This window comes from Spea bombifrons, chromosome 3 (genome assembly GCF_027358695.1).
Source record: "Spea bombifrons isolate aSpeBom1 chromosome 3, aSpeBom1.2.pri, whole genome shotgun sequence".
NCBI lineage: Eukaryota > Metazoa > Chordata > Amphibia > Anura > Pelobatidae > Spea > Spea bombifrons.
In genome coordinates, this window is record NC_071089.1 from 55,733,400 (window position 1) to 55,749,687 (window position 16,288).

General features: G+C 36.3%; 1 protein-coding gene across 1 annotated transcript in view; it reads left to right on the plus strand.

Moving 5' to 3' along the window:
* The window catches only part of TRDN (triadin), a 184,000-nt gene that overhangs the window by 97,727 nt on the left and 69,985 nt on the right, over positions 1-16,288 (plus strand). Inside the window, exons 20-21 of the mRNA XM_053459015.1 lie at positions 7,905-7,967; positions 9,043-9,111. Of these exons, the coding sequence (XP_053314990.1) occupies positions 7,905-7,967; positions 9,043-9,111 (132 nt within the window). The remainder of the gene's footprint in view (positions 1-7,904; positions 7,968-9,042; positions 9,112-16,288) is intronic.

Below are 16,288 nucleotides of genomic sequence, written 5' to 3' on the forward strand. Positions count from 1 at the left end.
ACAGACGGATAAACATTTTACTTTCACTCTGGTACATAAATTATTAATTTGGGCTTATATTTTTACTCTTGGAATGTTACATATAGGTATTTTTGCAGAGTTTACATTTTATCTTAAATAAATTATTTTATATAAAATATTAAATTTATACCACTGCAACTTATCCCCTGATGCCTGTGTAAGGCATACTACAGTATTAGTGTTCTTATTGTAAGCAGTTACATCCTTTACCTCTGTGAAAACTATTTATTTTCTATTTGGAATAACTCAAAAGTGAATTATAAAAAATCTATGCGTTAGATGGTTTCCGGACAAGGTCTTTGTACAACTAAGAATGTGTATAAGCTGATGGAAAGTATCTTACATCAGCAAACTAGTTCTGATCCCGAAATAACAGAACATCGGACACGTTCATACAATTAAATTTGATTTATTATATCAAAAGATATCAAAAGAATTCACTTAGCTTCGGCTAGTTTAGAAATGTGGGGGAATACCTTGTCAGCATCAGCCAACGCCCATGATCGAGAATACAGAACGGGTGGACAAGAATACACAGTATGAGGTTCCAGGGGAACTTTGAATTAGTAACCGCGTAGAAGATCGTATTACTCTCACTAGATATGGCAGTGCAGTGCAGTCTTCTTTGAGAGGACAGTGGTCCAAGATCCAGCAAGTACTCTGTGCACTATGGCCCTCTGCCAAGAGTCCAAAAAAGCAAGGGGGGAAAAAACAGCTAGATGAGCACCTTAGAAAAAAACAACTTCCATCAAAATGTGCATATAAATTCATTTTTTCTTTAAGAACATAACAAGAAGTGAATACTTCTATCTTTACTAAACCTGAGTGTTTATAATAACTGAGAATTTACTGTAACCATGTCTATTTTCTGGTGTATCACTTCTAGTAGTTATTGTCCATTGAAGCATAACTTGTTACTATTAGTGAGAACTAAATGTGTAGACGTGCAACGCCCCCACATTCACACTCACTCTCTCACACTTTCATTCACTCTCTCTCTCTCTCATGCTTTCTGAATCTCTTCCTACCTTCTCAGGTTCTAACAGCTCTGCTTTTTCTCTCGCATCATCTTCATCTTTTTGTTCTTCTGTCTTTGGTCTTCTTCTGGAAGACAGAAGAGACAAGAAGATACTAGAGAACTTGCACAATGTTGAATCGGTCAGTGGAGAGAGCAGGGAGACACCTGGAGATCGTGAGATCTCCAAATGCACAAGTCTGTTAATTTGGTTAGATGGCCACCAGGGGAAGGCTAGCAAGGATGTTAGTTGTCCCCTGGGCTGCTCTCATTTAAACATTCAGGGCCCTGTCAGAAGCCCATTTTGTATAGTTTAGACCATGTCTGGATTCATTACATGTTCTCATTATGGGTTCCTTATTCTAGGAAGTCCCTTCTTGATGGCTTTATGTTGCATCCCAATATATATTCTAATCACCTGTCTTAATGATCTACTTGGCTGGGTTTCCATGGGCAGATGATTACAGCCCTTCTATGAAGGCCACTCCAAATGTGCATACCTGGGAACGTCCTGTCATAAGTTGTCCAGAGCTACCCCACTTGTGAGGGGTGGCTTCATGTAGGGGCAGGGGTAGTCATGGGTGGAGGTCAGTTTAGCCCCAGATAAACAGCATTTTTTTAATTACATAACATTTAAGTCAGATATGTTTTTTCCAGTTCACACAGTGGAATCTATTTGTATAGCAGCAAACCACCCACAAAAAATAGAGGTGTAAAATATTTACTGAACTAATCATTTCAAGGATTTGCCTGACCAATGTAGCCAGAGGAAACACCAGGGACCCTTTGACTTGTTTGGCCTACAATTTCACGTCATTTAACCTTTACTTTTCATTTTACCAACATATTTCAATGTTATTATACTTATTTCACTGAGTAAAATGCAAATCAATTTATAACTTATTTGAAATGAGTTATTCTGGATTTTTTGTTGTTATTCTGTCTCCCACTGTTCAAATAAAATTATAGACTGAACATGTCTTTGTCAGTGGGCAAACGTGCAAAATCAGCAGGGGATCAAATATTTTTTTCCTCGACTGTATGTATATATATATATATATATATATATATATATATATATATATATATATATATATATATGTATACATACACACACATTTTATTTACTGTATATAGATTTATATTTTCACTCTTGCAGGAATTCTTTTTTTTTTCTTAAATTACTTCTACCACTGACTATTTTATTCTTGGTGTTCATTTAGGATTAATTCACTTAGAGTTTTTGAATCTGTATTAGATGATCCCTTCTTATCTTCTTTACCCTTCTATATGTCATGCTTATCTGTGCTAAACAAGAGGTTATTTTGGATACCACTCACAAAAAAAGTGATTGTTCTTCAAAATCTGTGTCTCGATGTAAAAACTCTAGAGGTAGAATCAAACATCATGGTAAAAGAGTCATTTGAAAACACTGCTTGTCTGTGGCAGAGATGAGGCAGTGAATTAAAATCAGAGGGCATGCAGCCCTATTACAGACAATATGTCACTTGAAGATAGCTTAGTGACAACATTGAATCTGGATCTAAGTAGAAAAAAAGAATATGGTCCAGGAATGTTAAATATGTTTCTAACATCAATACCCAGCAGTGGAATTTATTAATTAAACTGTTTTCAATGTTTTGCATTACATTACGATTCAAAACTTTCCATCCCACTAATTGCATGATGAAGGTCAACTTTGTCCTTATTGTAGAAACTCACCTAGGTTGCCTTTGCTTAATACATAATATATGTGGTGACAAAGGTTTTCACCTGACCAAAGGGCATACAAAATTCAGTGCTTCATTAATCATTGTGGGTTAGGTATAAAAGGTGATCATGGTGCAAAATGGTCTTATTACCATGGATGCGGATTAGTGTCCTTATTGCCTTGGAAGTGGATAGGTTCAGTCAACAGCAGCATTCCATTTGTTGCTATGGAGATAAGGCCCCTGTCCAGACCTTGTTTCCATGCATACATAAATCTGTGTTATATAAACTGAAGAAATAATGGTTCTAATAAACCGTGGGGAAGTGATCAGATATGCATGGTCTTTCACATTCTAACCCATTCTGTATCAATGGTACCTATACATACTTCAGATCCCCTTGTTTAGTTACCAGAGCGGGGTTCACTGTGCATTCTTTACAAATAAATTGCAAGGTCATCTCCAATGTCAATCATTGAAGAACTTTAGGCATACATGCCCATGTGCTGCTGGTTTATCAGAAACCAAGCTGATTTTTTAAAAGTCTTCCAGAGTATTAAAGCAGAACTCCAATTACACCGCCTGCTACGACATATTAGCTAGATGTTTAACGTCAGCTGTTTGTTTTATTATAAATTAGCTCATTGCCAGCTTATCCTGCAGAGAGTTGAAAAAACAGTTCTGGTTCCTGTACACAGGGGTTAAAAAAGTGTAGATAGGAAGTAAAGTTTACTACAAAATTATCTAAAATTGAACAATCAGGGTTATTGGATGTCCTCTATTTCTTGGCCATAAAGCCAATAATCTGTAATACAGTTATATTAGCAAAGGAACCTCCACAGCAGGAAGCTCACAATTTCCTTTGCAATATGTACAAATATCACCAGAAAATAAATGATATAAAGAAAGGATAAATATTTTCACTTAAGTCTAGTAGCCTTTCAGTTTAGTGCATCTAACTGGAAGTGAGTGGCACAGTGTATTGACTTATATTTATTACACACAGAAGGTAGGAAAACAATTAATTGAGCTTGAGAGAAAGAATGAACGAGAATGCAAGTGTGAAAGTGTGAGTGAATGTGGACCCAACAATTACAGATGAAAATTCGGAGCTTTATGCTTTGTTTTTTTCCAATTCGTGGGGGGTCTGCTCTCGTTTTTGGGGCTTCGCACAAATAGCCAAATTTGCCAAAATTTGGTAAATTTGCAATTCGGATGAATCTTTTTGACAACCTCCTTACCCTTTTGATTTGCTCTTTCAATCACAAGTGAAGGAATTAAACATAATACATTGATGTTTTCCCTGAAATAATGAATTTGCAATATAACTAAAATATATGAATACCTGATTTTTTTAAATGTTACATATATGGCAAGAATAGGTTCATGGTTATTATTATAATTATTAAAAGGGATTTTTATTTCAGTCCTGACCTTTACTTTAATTCATTTTCTCTCATCCCATTTACCAGTGTAAACGTAAAAGATAAGTGCTGTTCTGAGGGCATGATTGGAAGTTTGAATACTTTCCAATAGACTAGTAAAACTCAATAAAACAAAAGAAAATGCTAGTTCTCTCAATAAATACAGGCAATCGTCTGAGTCATGTAGGTCGACTCATCCAGTTTGTGTGATTACGTTTTTCTCATTCGTATAAAGGTAATAGAAAGGGAGATAGAGGGGCACAGGGAGAAACATAAGAGAAGAAAGTCATAGTTGCCAACATTTTAAAAAACTTCAAGGGACACTTTGCAGCAAAGCTATCAAATACGTACTTGAAAATATACCACACCCACTGCTTCAATAATAGAGAAAATGGGGACGAGAGAGAAAAAGAAAAGAGAGAGACAGTGAGAAAAGAAGGATATAATGAGAAATGAGAGATGGGTGAAAATGGAAAGGGGGATAATAGAGAAAGGGCTAAAACGATAGGAATAGTTTGTTTGCATTTTGAAAGTGAGTGTATGTTAGGGCAACTGTGTCTGAGGGCAAGTTAGTGTGGGGCTGCAAGAGTAAATGTGAACGTTTGTGTGTAACGGCAAGTGTATATGTGTGTGTATGGACAGGCATGTGTAAGGGCATTGTTTAAATGTGTATATAGGAAGTGGATATGGGTGTGTATGGGCAGGCTTTTGTAATGGCAGTGTATGTGTGGGTTTTGACAGTCTATTCATTGCCATTACTGTTTTGGGCCTAAAGGGAATAGAATGATTCACTGCAACGCATGTTTACTACAATGGAGTGTAGAGCGGAGTGTCCACAGGCAGTGTATTAGTATATGGGAGGTGGTTCAGAGAGTATGGGGCAAAGTATGTGGGTCAGACAGAGTGGGTGGAGCCTTGAGGCAGTGGGTGTGGTCAATTTTCAAGTAAATATTGATTAGCTGTGCTGCAAAGTGTCCCTGGAATATTTTTCAAATGTTGACAACCATGTATTATAATGTGTCTCGAGATTTATTAAGGGAAATATTCCATTATCTTTATGAGGAGAATTCTGATGCCAAACAAGGGCCATTGCTTATACTCGAATGGCCTTTTTGATAAATAGCACTTTTCTCTACTTACATATTCATCTTAACCTGTGTAAAAAATAATTGTTTGCTATAAATCTTCTTAAAATAGATGTATACTGAACAACACACAAGGTATTTAGGAAATATTTATTTTTATTGAATTGTTGTGGTCATATTTCAATTACTTTACCCTTGTTATGATGCTACTAAGAAAGCACATTTCAATAACTTTTCCACAACCGTTAACATTCAAGTTTAGAATCCCAAAAGCTTTTGAAACCCATGGTGAAAAAAAAATCTCTTACTTGTAAATCTGTTCAATGCTCTGTGAAATCAGTTGATCTATAGTAACGGCCAGAGGTTTTCTTGAATATTACCTAGTAGAATCTGAGCAGTTTCCTGGAGCCGCATCGGTACAAGAATCTTAAGTAATAAAATATTGTCAAGAGCCTTTCATGCACTAATACCGTATCTTTGGTGGCCACAGAGAAATAAAAACCCAAAGGGCAGTGGATAGTTATTTAAAAGACAATCGCTTTAATAAAGGCGCTTGTGTGAGTTATTTACTCATAGATGCCACTGCTATGTGTGTAATGAGCTTTACCAACTGTTTAGGGGCTCAGGTGACCTAAGACGCACCAGTCAAGAGATGTATAAAACATAATAATGGCAAAGCTCACTGTACATTTATCATAATATATGTGATGTTCTGAAAAGTCTGGAACATCCTGTCTGCTCTGAAATCCCCAGCTCTACTTTGCTGTATTTCTGGGGACAAAAGAAATGTAGCCACTATTTATAGTGGCCTCACAAAATCAATGTTTTTTTTGTTGAAAGTGTATCCTAAAATCATTCAAGAACAACATCGACATCAGATTTGGACAAGATTATTTTATGGTACAAGAAAATAAAACCGATATTTGAAGTGGTTCAGCCATTTTCTCCTGTTCTGTACATACATTTATTTTTGCACAATAAAAATGATGTATTTCCAAAAATAGATTTTATGACTTATTTTTGGGTTCAGACAGCTCTGCAAAAATTGAGACCTCCAATCTCCCTCACATATATTATTTTAACTGCTATATAAGATGAACCTTTTATGTAATAATGTAATCAGAATTTTAGGTTATAATGAACGATGGTTTTCCACGGTGAATTACTATATGTTTACAGATACTAGAATAAATGTTATATGGCTTATCTGTTCAACAAACATAATATCCAACGTTCTTTGCTTTGCCAGATTTTAGAAAAGCTAAAGCTAAACACATATAACTGATAAAGCCAGTTATAAACATATTAAAAACCTCTGAATCTAAATAATTTATTTTTCCTATTTATGCAAGCGTCTGAGTAGATTACAGATATTTTTTTAGTGTTTATCCAGTATGCAAATATATGTAATCAAGATTTTCTTTATAGCTTAACCAAACAGTATTACAATAACAATGATTTTGGTTAACTGCATAAATGCCAGACCCATGCGCATGAAACAGATAATAAATGCAAAAAAAGAGCTATTTTACTGTTCTACCTAATCAACTTATACAGTGACATGTGTCTTTAATTAAAATTAATAATGTGTGTAATAATTAACACTCATTTTCTGTTATAAATGACCTGAATTAGCAATTGGTGATAAGAAGCCCGCATAACTCCTCAGCTAAAGTAGTATATGAATTTAACTATAATGACTTAAGTTATATTGTATTTTGTGTCGACATGTGAAGAGATCTCGTTGGGAGTTCTTACCAAAACTTCTGATCTTTTAGATGTGCAGAGATAATATGTGTGGATCTTGTTAATTAAGCTATGACAAAAAAATATCCATGAGGACTGAGACTAAACGATTAAAGGACTTTCATTAACAATTCATAATTATAAGGTCAGGTGACTTTGATTAACTAATAATGTGATAGAAGCAAAATATAAAATATTTATGAAGCATTGGCCTTTCTATTGAAAATCTTGCAATTAAGTCTTGACACAACAGGTTAGTGAAACATAGCAAATTCGAATCTGTAAATTGGAAATGAAAAAGTATTTGTGGTGTTGCTCCTGATTTGAGGTCTGCATCTAGAGAATGTTGTAAATAACTCTCTAATAACTAGTAAACTAGCGACATTTAGATGAATTACAGAAATGAAGGGAAGGTTTGATGTATGATAGGACCTTTTTTTCGTTTCTGATGTCTGAGGATGGAGTTACCTGTTCCCTTAATTGTAGAGACCAGAAATATTAGTTTCTAGCGATACCTTTGTATTGGGGCCCTGATGTAATTGAAGAGGTTCTTGTCTGAGACAAAATTCACACACAACCAACAGTCCTGAATCTGTTAGGACTACTGGGCAAAATGGTCCAGTAGGATGCCTTTACAAATATGCCAAATATGGGTACTCCTGGCATTAATGCAATGGTAGTTGTGGCGCTACCCTTTGAAATAACAGCAAGTGGTTCTGTGCAATGGTTTCATGTGAGAGTCTATTCTCGAGTAGTCTGGCTATAGCTCCTGGTGTTGCAGACTCATGTTAGCAACTTGCTCCTTAATGTCTTGATTGCTTCCCTGACTGAACTGACTGCAAGAAAAAAAAAACATGTAAAAGTACAAAGAACAATAATGTGTGCATTGTTCGTTTTATTGTAGCTAAACCAGAAGAAAAGAAAGTCTCTCCAGAGAAGAAGGATGCACCAGGTCCTAAGAAACCAGGTTAGAAATACATAATAATTATAAAAGTATTAAAATGTTTTTAGCTCATCGTTATCTTCTGTGGCCTGCCTCAGATGTAAACAGAGTACAATTACAACTAGTCTTTTGATCCAAAGAGTCAAACTCTGCAATATCCAATAGGTGTTTTCTATTTTCCTTTAACCTTTGCGGTATATGTGAGAAAAGGGATATCTGTAATTTTAGTGATAGCTGTTTCATAGTTTATCTCAGATTTAAGTTGATCTTGATGGATCTCTATGATGGAGGGGGAATGGATGTAGTGTCATCTCTCTAAGCTATCAATTAATTAACTGGTGGAACCTAGAGTAGGATATGCCTGCTCACCAGACAACCACTGATGTATCCCGAAACTCTTCCACAATCAGTAACACAGAAAAAGGACAAAACTGCTACAAGAATGTAGACATGTAAGGTAGCCTTAGCACAAAAATGGTTGGTAGAAGGAATGCGGGCCTATTGCCTCCCTCTTCCCGGTAGTCCTCTCCATCCCAAATTCTACATTTTACATTTTTGTACATCAAAAAAACTTTTCTGCATAATAATATCTCTCCCCTATTTTTTTAAGTTGGTAATTGCTGAGATTAACATAGGCAACCTTTGGAAGGGTAGTTGAGCAGGAGAGGAAGAATTTCAGGTCAGGAAAAAAAAGATTAATTAGACACCCTGAAATACCTCAGCTGCCAACGCAAAAAAACAAACTTCATATTTAGAAAACAACTACACTGTATTTAATTAATCTGAATAGTTTTGCTTGAAGCTGTAACAGCAACATCCCCTCTTTATGTGAATCAGAAGTTAATTACAGAGAAAAATCCCTACAAGTGTCTGTTCCTAGAATAACGTTTTTTGGTGATGTTTTGTGTTGGATGGGAGGAGTATCCTGAATCTTGTCTCGTTTTGCTGAAAAATATTGGGAAATTTTTAGATTATCAAGAGAAGGTTCCCAAATCTTGTGAAGACTTACTTTGCTCCCCAATTTAGAAGAATAAGCCATTTTATTAGTCAATACAGTAAGGCACTTTGTCAATGTGAATTATTATTATATTTCTTACAGCTGCTGCTAAAGAACAGGAGACATTATTACCAGAGACTAAAAAAGAAGCTTCCGAGCCAAAGAAAGCAGGTATGGAGCAGAATACAAATGAGACATGAACATAAATTGTTAAAGAGAATTGATTAATGTTTTATGAGAAAAGCAAATATAGTTTAAGTAGTAAGTGAACATCAATACCTTATCTATGTTAATAGTTAACAGAGGTATATTTTCCTCCTTTAAGCAGAATTTTATAAGTTATGGTAAGACATGCGCTCAAAAAGAAAAAAAAAGGACAAAAAAAAAAGAAAAAAGCATTTTACCCTGTGACTTTACAAATACACTTTTAATATTTCCTTGGTACATTTATATAAATTGCAAATACATTTGAGAATATTTGGTAAAAGTAATTTTTGTGTTGAATGTGAAAACTTCACCAGCTTAAAAGCAAGTACAAGTAGTGTCAAGTAGAATAATTAATTACAAAAAGAGTCTGTTTTTATTTTCTGTTGTTTCAAAATATTTGGTGTGAACACACTATTTTTTTGTTGACCAGAAAAATATGTCAAAAAAATAATAGTTGGTGGGCACTTCCACAAAAAAAAAATCATAGGCCACAATTTTTTTTTCCATATATTTTTGACCTCTAGGGGTTTCTTTTTCATTTTTAACTCCTTTCACATGGTAACAAGAGAGGGAAAGGTATGGTGTGAGGCCTGTGTCCCCATAAATAATTTTATTATGTATTAACCCTTGCCTACATAACATGGGATGGGGGAGGAGGCGGGCACATATTAGTACATATTAATATGTACTATGTTTTAATTTAAGTCTAATGAGGTTTCATGAAATATTTGGTGCCATGAAGATCGTGTGTTTAAGCATATTAATGCCGGGGACAGACATCAAATGTCGTAATACATGTTTTGTATGTATTGACATTCAGATAGATTTCATTACTGAGGATCAGCGAAATGGAAGGTTTAGATGAAAAAATCGGAATCCCATTCATTTCAGTATGTGACCCAGTGGAGTTGTGACTGGCAGCTATAAATATTTGCTTCTGTAGTATAGCTGGCTGTGCTCATCACAACTGCTTTTCTTGCCCCTTTTTTTGATTATTGCTTAGTCTAAGGCTCATTGACATCTTTGCAGGATTAATGGGCACCACCTGTTAAAATGAAGTGCTTTTTTTGCAATAGTGTCTTTCATGATTATTAGGCCTACAAGTAAATCATAATTAAAATGACTTTGAGGTGGATGATCTATACCTACCTATAGGGATCAAAGGAGGTGGGTGAAATTAGAAATACAATTAAAGATATTGTCACTTTATATCTCAGTGTTTTAAGAATATAATATGTAGAAAAAAAAATCTAGTATAACTTCATATTTTCTGTGGGGTATGATGGAGGAACCAATGTTCAACAGGCGTACCTCAACTCTTGACATCCAATAAATTCAGTCAGATCAAAGAAAACAAAAGACCACAAAAATCATGAATTAAACCAATGCATTCATTCATTCAAGACAATAGTGAGATGAGTTAAAGGCCTACTCATTTTTGTTTTAGTTTATTGCTGATCACAATTTGTGTGAACATTCATAAAAGGTATATAATATGCAATGTCATAAAAGGGTTATTACATGACCACCACTAGTTTATAGTGCCTTAGGGGAACTATGTTATTGGCGTCCCCTTTCTGAGGGTACTAATGTACTAATGTGCCAACCTCACAAGTTGGTTTCTGGCTAAGCATGACACTTTGATTCTCACAGAACACACTTTGAAGTAACTGAATGTCAGGTAACGTTGTTTTTCCTTTACATTCTTTATCTGACAGAGAGCTAAATTCTTTAATATCTATGTGTGAATACTTTCTGATTTGTATTTCCCCTGCTGTTATTTTTTAACATTGTAGCCAAAGGGATCAGAGGAGTTCTCTAAAAATACCGTATTTGCTCGATTATAAGACGACCCCGATTATAAGACGACCCCCCAAAATCAAAATATTAATTTAGGAAAAAAACAAAAAGCCTGAATATAAGACTACCCTATAGGGAAAAAGTTTTACCAGTAAATATTAATTAATGTAAATTATTTTCATGTTTAATAAAAGCTATGATTGAGAAAAATATATTTTTTAAATTTCCTTTTATTTGCCAACCTGCCCCCCCCAGTTATGCCACTCTGCCCCCAGAAATGCTTTATACCCCCCTATTTGCCACTCTGCCCCATGATATGCCTTATACCCCTGTATGCCACTCTGGCATATAGGGGGTTAAAAGGCATATCATGGGGCTGAGTGGCATATAGGGGGGTATAAAGCATTTCTGGAGGTATATAGGCATATAGGGGGTTAAAATGCATTTCTGGAGGTCCAGAAATGCATTTTTACCCCCTATATGCCACTCAGCCCCATGATATGCCTTTTAACCCAGCATGTACTGGCTGCCTTGGCTTGATAGGAGTGTGATTGCTGTTAGCAGTTTGATATATATATATATATATATATATCAAACTGCTAACAGCAATCACACTCCTATCAAGCCAAGGCAGCCAGTACATGCTGGAACCTGGGGATGATAGCAGTGGGATTACAGCCTCCATATGCCATGCTACAACCCCCACCCCCCTTACACATCCATGCTATCACACACACACTCACACTCATTCACAAACATTTAAATACTCATTCATTCCCTTAATCACACACACTTCACACATACTCAAAAACCCTCCCCCACCCCCTCACCTGAACTGCAGATCTCCCACTCGCAGACTTCTGCAGGGGACCGGCTGTAGCAACTTCTCTGGCCCCGCCCTCAGAGGAGGGAGGGGGGAGATAGAGCTCTGTGAGGACGCTGCAAGCTTCCTGCCCTGCTTCTAACAGAAGAGACGCTGCTCGCGACCGGTAAGCAGCATGGCGCCAGCATTTTTTTGGGGTCTGATTAGAAGACGACCCCGATTATAAGACGAGGGGTATTTTTCAGAGCATTTGCTCTGGAAAAAACCTCGTCTTATAATCGAGCAAATACGGTATATTTTTAAGTTCTGGATACTTTCATCTAATTCATTTACACTGCTAGGGGCATTAACATTTCATCAACAGTGCATTATAATCTGTTCATATTAAAATCAAAAACTAGCACCACTAGCCTGTATTTTTCCATTTACCTAATGCAATATAGAGCCTCTGTTTTTAACTATGGATTTTTATTATTTGAAGAACACATGCAGCTTGTGACTTGTTTTGCCATCAGATTTCAAAAAGTCACTCCTTAATAATTAGGCGTGAACAATTTTCGGCAGTTCTTCAGCTTTATATTGGGTCTGACACATGCAAATGAAGCCAGGTGATTCTGCCGAATGCAAATACCCACATCCATAGCAGATCTGTAGCTAATGCAATTCATTCTAATGGAACAGAGCTTTTGAAGTGTGTAAGGGAAAGTGCTGACAGGCCTGATCATATTTTCTGCCTGAAAAAAATATATTAACATACATTTAAATCTGACATAAATTTACAATCATTATTATTATTTGTACAAAACAAATATAAATTGCATGAACAAAACCAATACATTTAAGGAAAGGAAACAGATAAAAAAGAAAAATATATAAAGGACAGGGCCACCTTTAATATTGACTGGACCCTGCACCCTTCCCCTCTACTCCAACACCAACTCCAACAGCTGATCTGTGCCATCATTTCCCCTGAAACCTGTCTGTTTCTTTTTTGCCCCTTGCCCCCCAGCATACACTCGGGCACACAATTACACACACTTATACTCATTAATACGCATGTACACATTCATTCTAACACACACTCCATCTCACCGCACTTACACATACATGCTCACATATACACAATTACACATCTATGCTCTCACACACACTATTACATATACATGCTCACACTCAAACACATCCATGCTCACACACAATTACACATCAATGCTCACAGACACAATAACACATCCATGTTCACACACACGTACACATCCATGCTAACATACATATACAGTGTATATGCAAACCGATATACATACATCCCACCTCCCTCCTGTCCCAGCTTACCTCTCACTGCAGCTTTCTCTTTGGCTGCTTGCACACTGTGCGGGCAGCCTCGGTTTCACGTGATGTAACGTGACTCCGATAAGGTTTTGGCTCCCTGTGTCAAAACAATTTTGACCCGGTATAAGAACAAGGGGTTGCAGGGGTTGCACCACCACCTCCGTAGTGTCCCTTTATCCCCCCTAGAGTGCCTTTGTCCCCTCCTTGACTGCACCACACCTCTCTTTTCCTCTCTCATGTAGTTCAGGCATAGATCAAATAAACAACACATCGAAACACAGCATTGCAGGTATAGATACATACAAACATACAAACCTGAATTTGCACGTATTAAAAAATAACACATGAAGCATAGCATTGCAGCTATAGTGTATCTAAATAACACAAAAACCCAGCCTTGCAGGTATAGATCAACTGAAAAATCACAAGCAAACACAGCACTGAAGGTATGGATCAAATAAACAATGCATTGAAACCGTAAATTGCAGACATAGATCACAGGTCGCAAACCCCAAAGGCTATCCCTGGAACCCAGATTGCACACATAGGACTTGTCCATCCTACACCTGCTTACCTCCACTGCAGATTTGTCTGTGGCATGCACATTTCTGCTCAGGCCCACAGCTTACCTCTGTGTCACTTGATGTAACGTAGGGAAGCTATAGCTGGGGTCTCCGAGCTAGAGTGGCGGGCCTGGTTGCAGTTGAGACCACTGTCACTGTGGTTGCTGCAGGATTGAGGGGCAGCTGCTATGGGCCCCCCAGGAATGACTGGGCCTGGGGCACCTGTCCCTTTTGCCCCACCTTAAAGACGACCCACAAATAGTAGACATGTGCAAATGGGCCAACAAAGTTCGTACCCTGTCCATTTGGTTCAGCCGAAAATCTGGGGGCCTATATATTTTAAATCTATGCTGCACCATTGTTGTTTTTCACAACATATATATGGATATATTTGATGACCCTTCTCTTTACATTTGTTTGTGAGTAGATATCCACAGTTTCATATTTAATTTGTGATAAATACAGGTTCACACAATATATTGGTTTCTTCTTTTTTACCCTTTATATTTATATGCACCCTCTGTCATGTGATTTGTGGACATAGGAATGTGACAGGTCCACTTTAAATTAATGCTAATAAAAAAACAGCAACACACCCTTTTGTAACGCTTACACTATGAAGAACAAATATTTGCACCTTAATATAATATAGTATTTCTTTCAACACTTTAGATGTGTCTCTCATCTGCGGTCTCAAATTATTAATGAATACATGAAATTACAAAATCTACAATGTGGAAACATGCAAGATATTAGATGGGTATATTCATAACTACATTACTGCATTAATATATAGCTCCTGTTTACAAGATATGTGCTAATTCTTAATTTCCTTTTAATGAAATACTTCACAGATTTCTTCTGTTACAGTCTTATCGTGGTTTTCCTGCTGCTTCTTTTAGAGTGTTCTGAATAATTTTGTACACCTGCCATCATAGTGATAAAATTCACATGACATTCCCTCATCAGAATTTCTGTTTATGTTGCCGCGTGAAGCATGGTGCTGTCAGTCATTCCAAGTAAAAATCTTCTGTGAACTAGGAACCAGCTTAGCGGCAATTGGATAACATGCTGAAGATATGATTTGTTACAGTACTAAACGCTTAGCTTTCTTCAAAAAACTATGTCCTCAGATGTATTGAGGATCAAATGAACAAGTAACAAGGCAGAATGCTTTGCTGCATGTTGCGTAATAGGTGTGACTAGCTTCACATGCTCTAGGAAATAATATTTTGGGGTTTCAAGAAGGAGCTATATATGAATATCAATAAGGTATAAAAAACATTGAATGTACAAGTTTTCATGTAGATTCAAGGAAGACTGATGTTGATTCAGCAGCTGGATATTCTTCTACAGGGTGATCTTTTGGAAACATAACATTACAAATATTACGCCTAACAATTTTCTAACTTAATGTAGCATGAGAAACATGATTTCTAGAACTACTGCAGTACCAGAACTAATGTTTAATGAACTAACATATTAATATGAAATATTTATATTTTTTTTACTAGGAACATTTGTTATTACACAAAGCTGGCACTGATAATAGTGTAATATTAGTAATAAAACAGCATTTTAATGGTTTCTATGCTGCTTTAATACAATCAAAGATTGATTTGCTTTAAATGTTAGAGAGCTCATTGAACGGACATGTAGCAACACCTTTGCGATTTATTTTCACAACCTCCCATTTGTTATAGGACTACATATAGGTTTTACTCAGGGCAGCCCTGAGAAAACTTATGTTGTGATCTGATGAAAAACAGAATGTGATAAGATATCAGAAAAGTGCACAAAATAAAATTTATTTAGTTATTTAGGAAGCACAAAGATTTGAATGCCCAGCGGGATGAACCCCATTGCTATGTTTGTGCTGTGTCTTTGCATGGAAGCAAACAAAAAATGCTGCAGGACATCTATCACAGGCAAAGAATAGATTACAACCAGATTCAAAACAGAGAAAGCAAAATGAAGCAATCAAGAACAATCCTCTCCACTTTAAACTTACATTTATACTATTATTTCTATGTTTCCTTATGCAGAGATAAAGTAGGCAAGACAGTCTAACAACAGGAGCACTGAAGCATATGACCAATTAAGTAAAATGCAGTGTGTTATTTTAATCCTTTAAACTGATTGTGTATCTTAACATAATTTAATGTTTATTGTCTCTTGTGTAACAATTACAGTACATTCTGTGTGTGACCGTTAAATAACAACACAGCAGCTAAACCAATTCCCCACAGATGCTCACGTCTACAAGATTATCCAGAATAATAAAATAATTAACAATTGTTTTTGTACTATAGCTTAGACACACCCAAGCTGTTCATCTCCATCATCTTACAATTTGCACCCCTCACAATGCTGACTCATATGTGTGAAGTTACATTACCTTGCAGCCAGCCATAGATCTGTGCATATTACTGGCAGACTCCATACCAACAAATAAGGAAATCTATAAGTACCTACAATAGAAATCTATAGTGATGCAAACAAGTTTCTGGGCATTTAGTTAGCTTTGTCCCCTGAGCTGGCCCTCCTCCACCTCTCCCAGGAAGATATCTCCCCCTATTTGAGATAATTATTGATTCACAAATTATTGGCAATGAAACTGGAATGA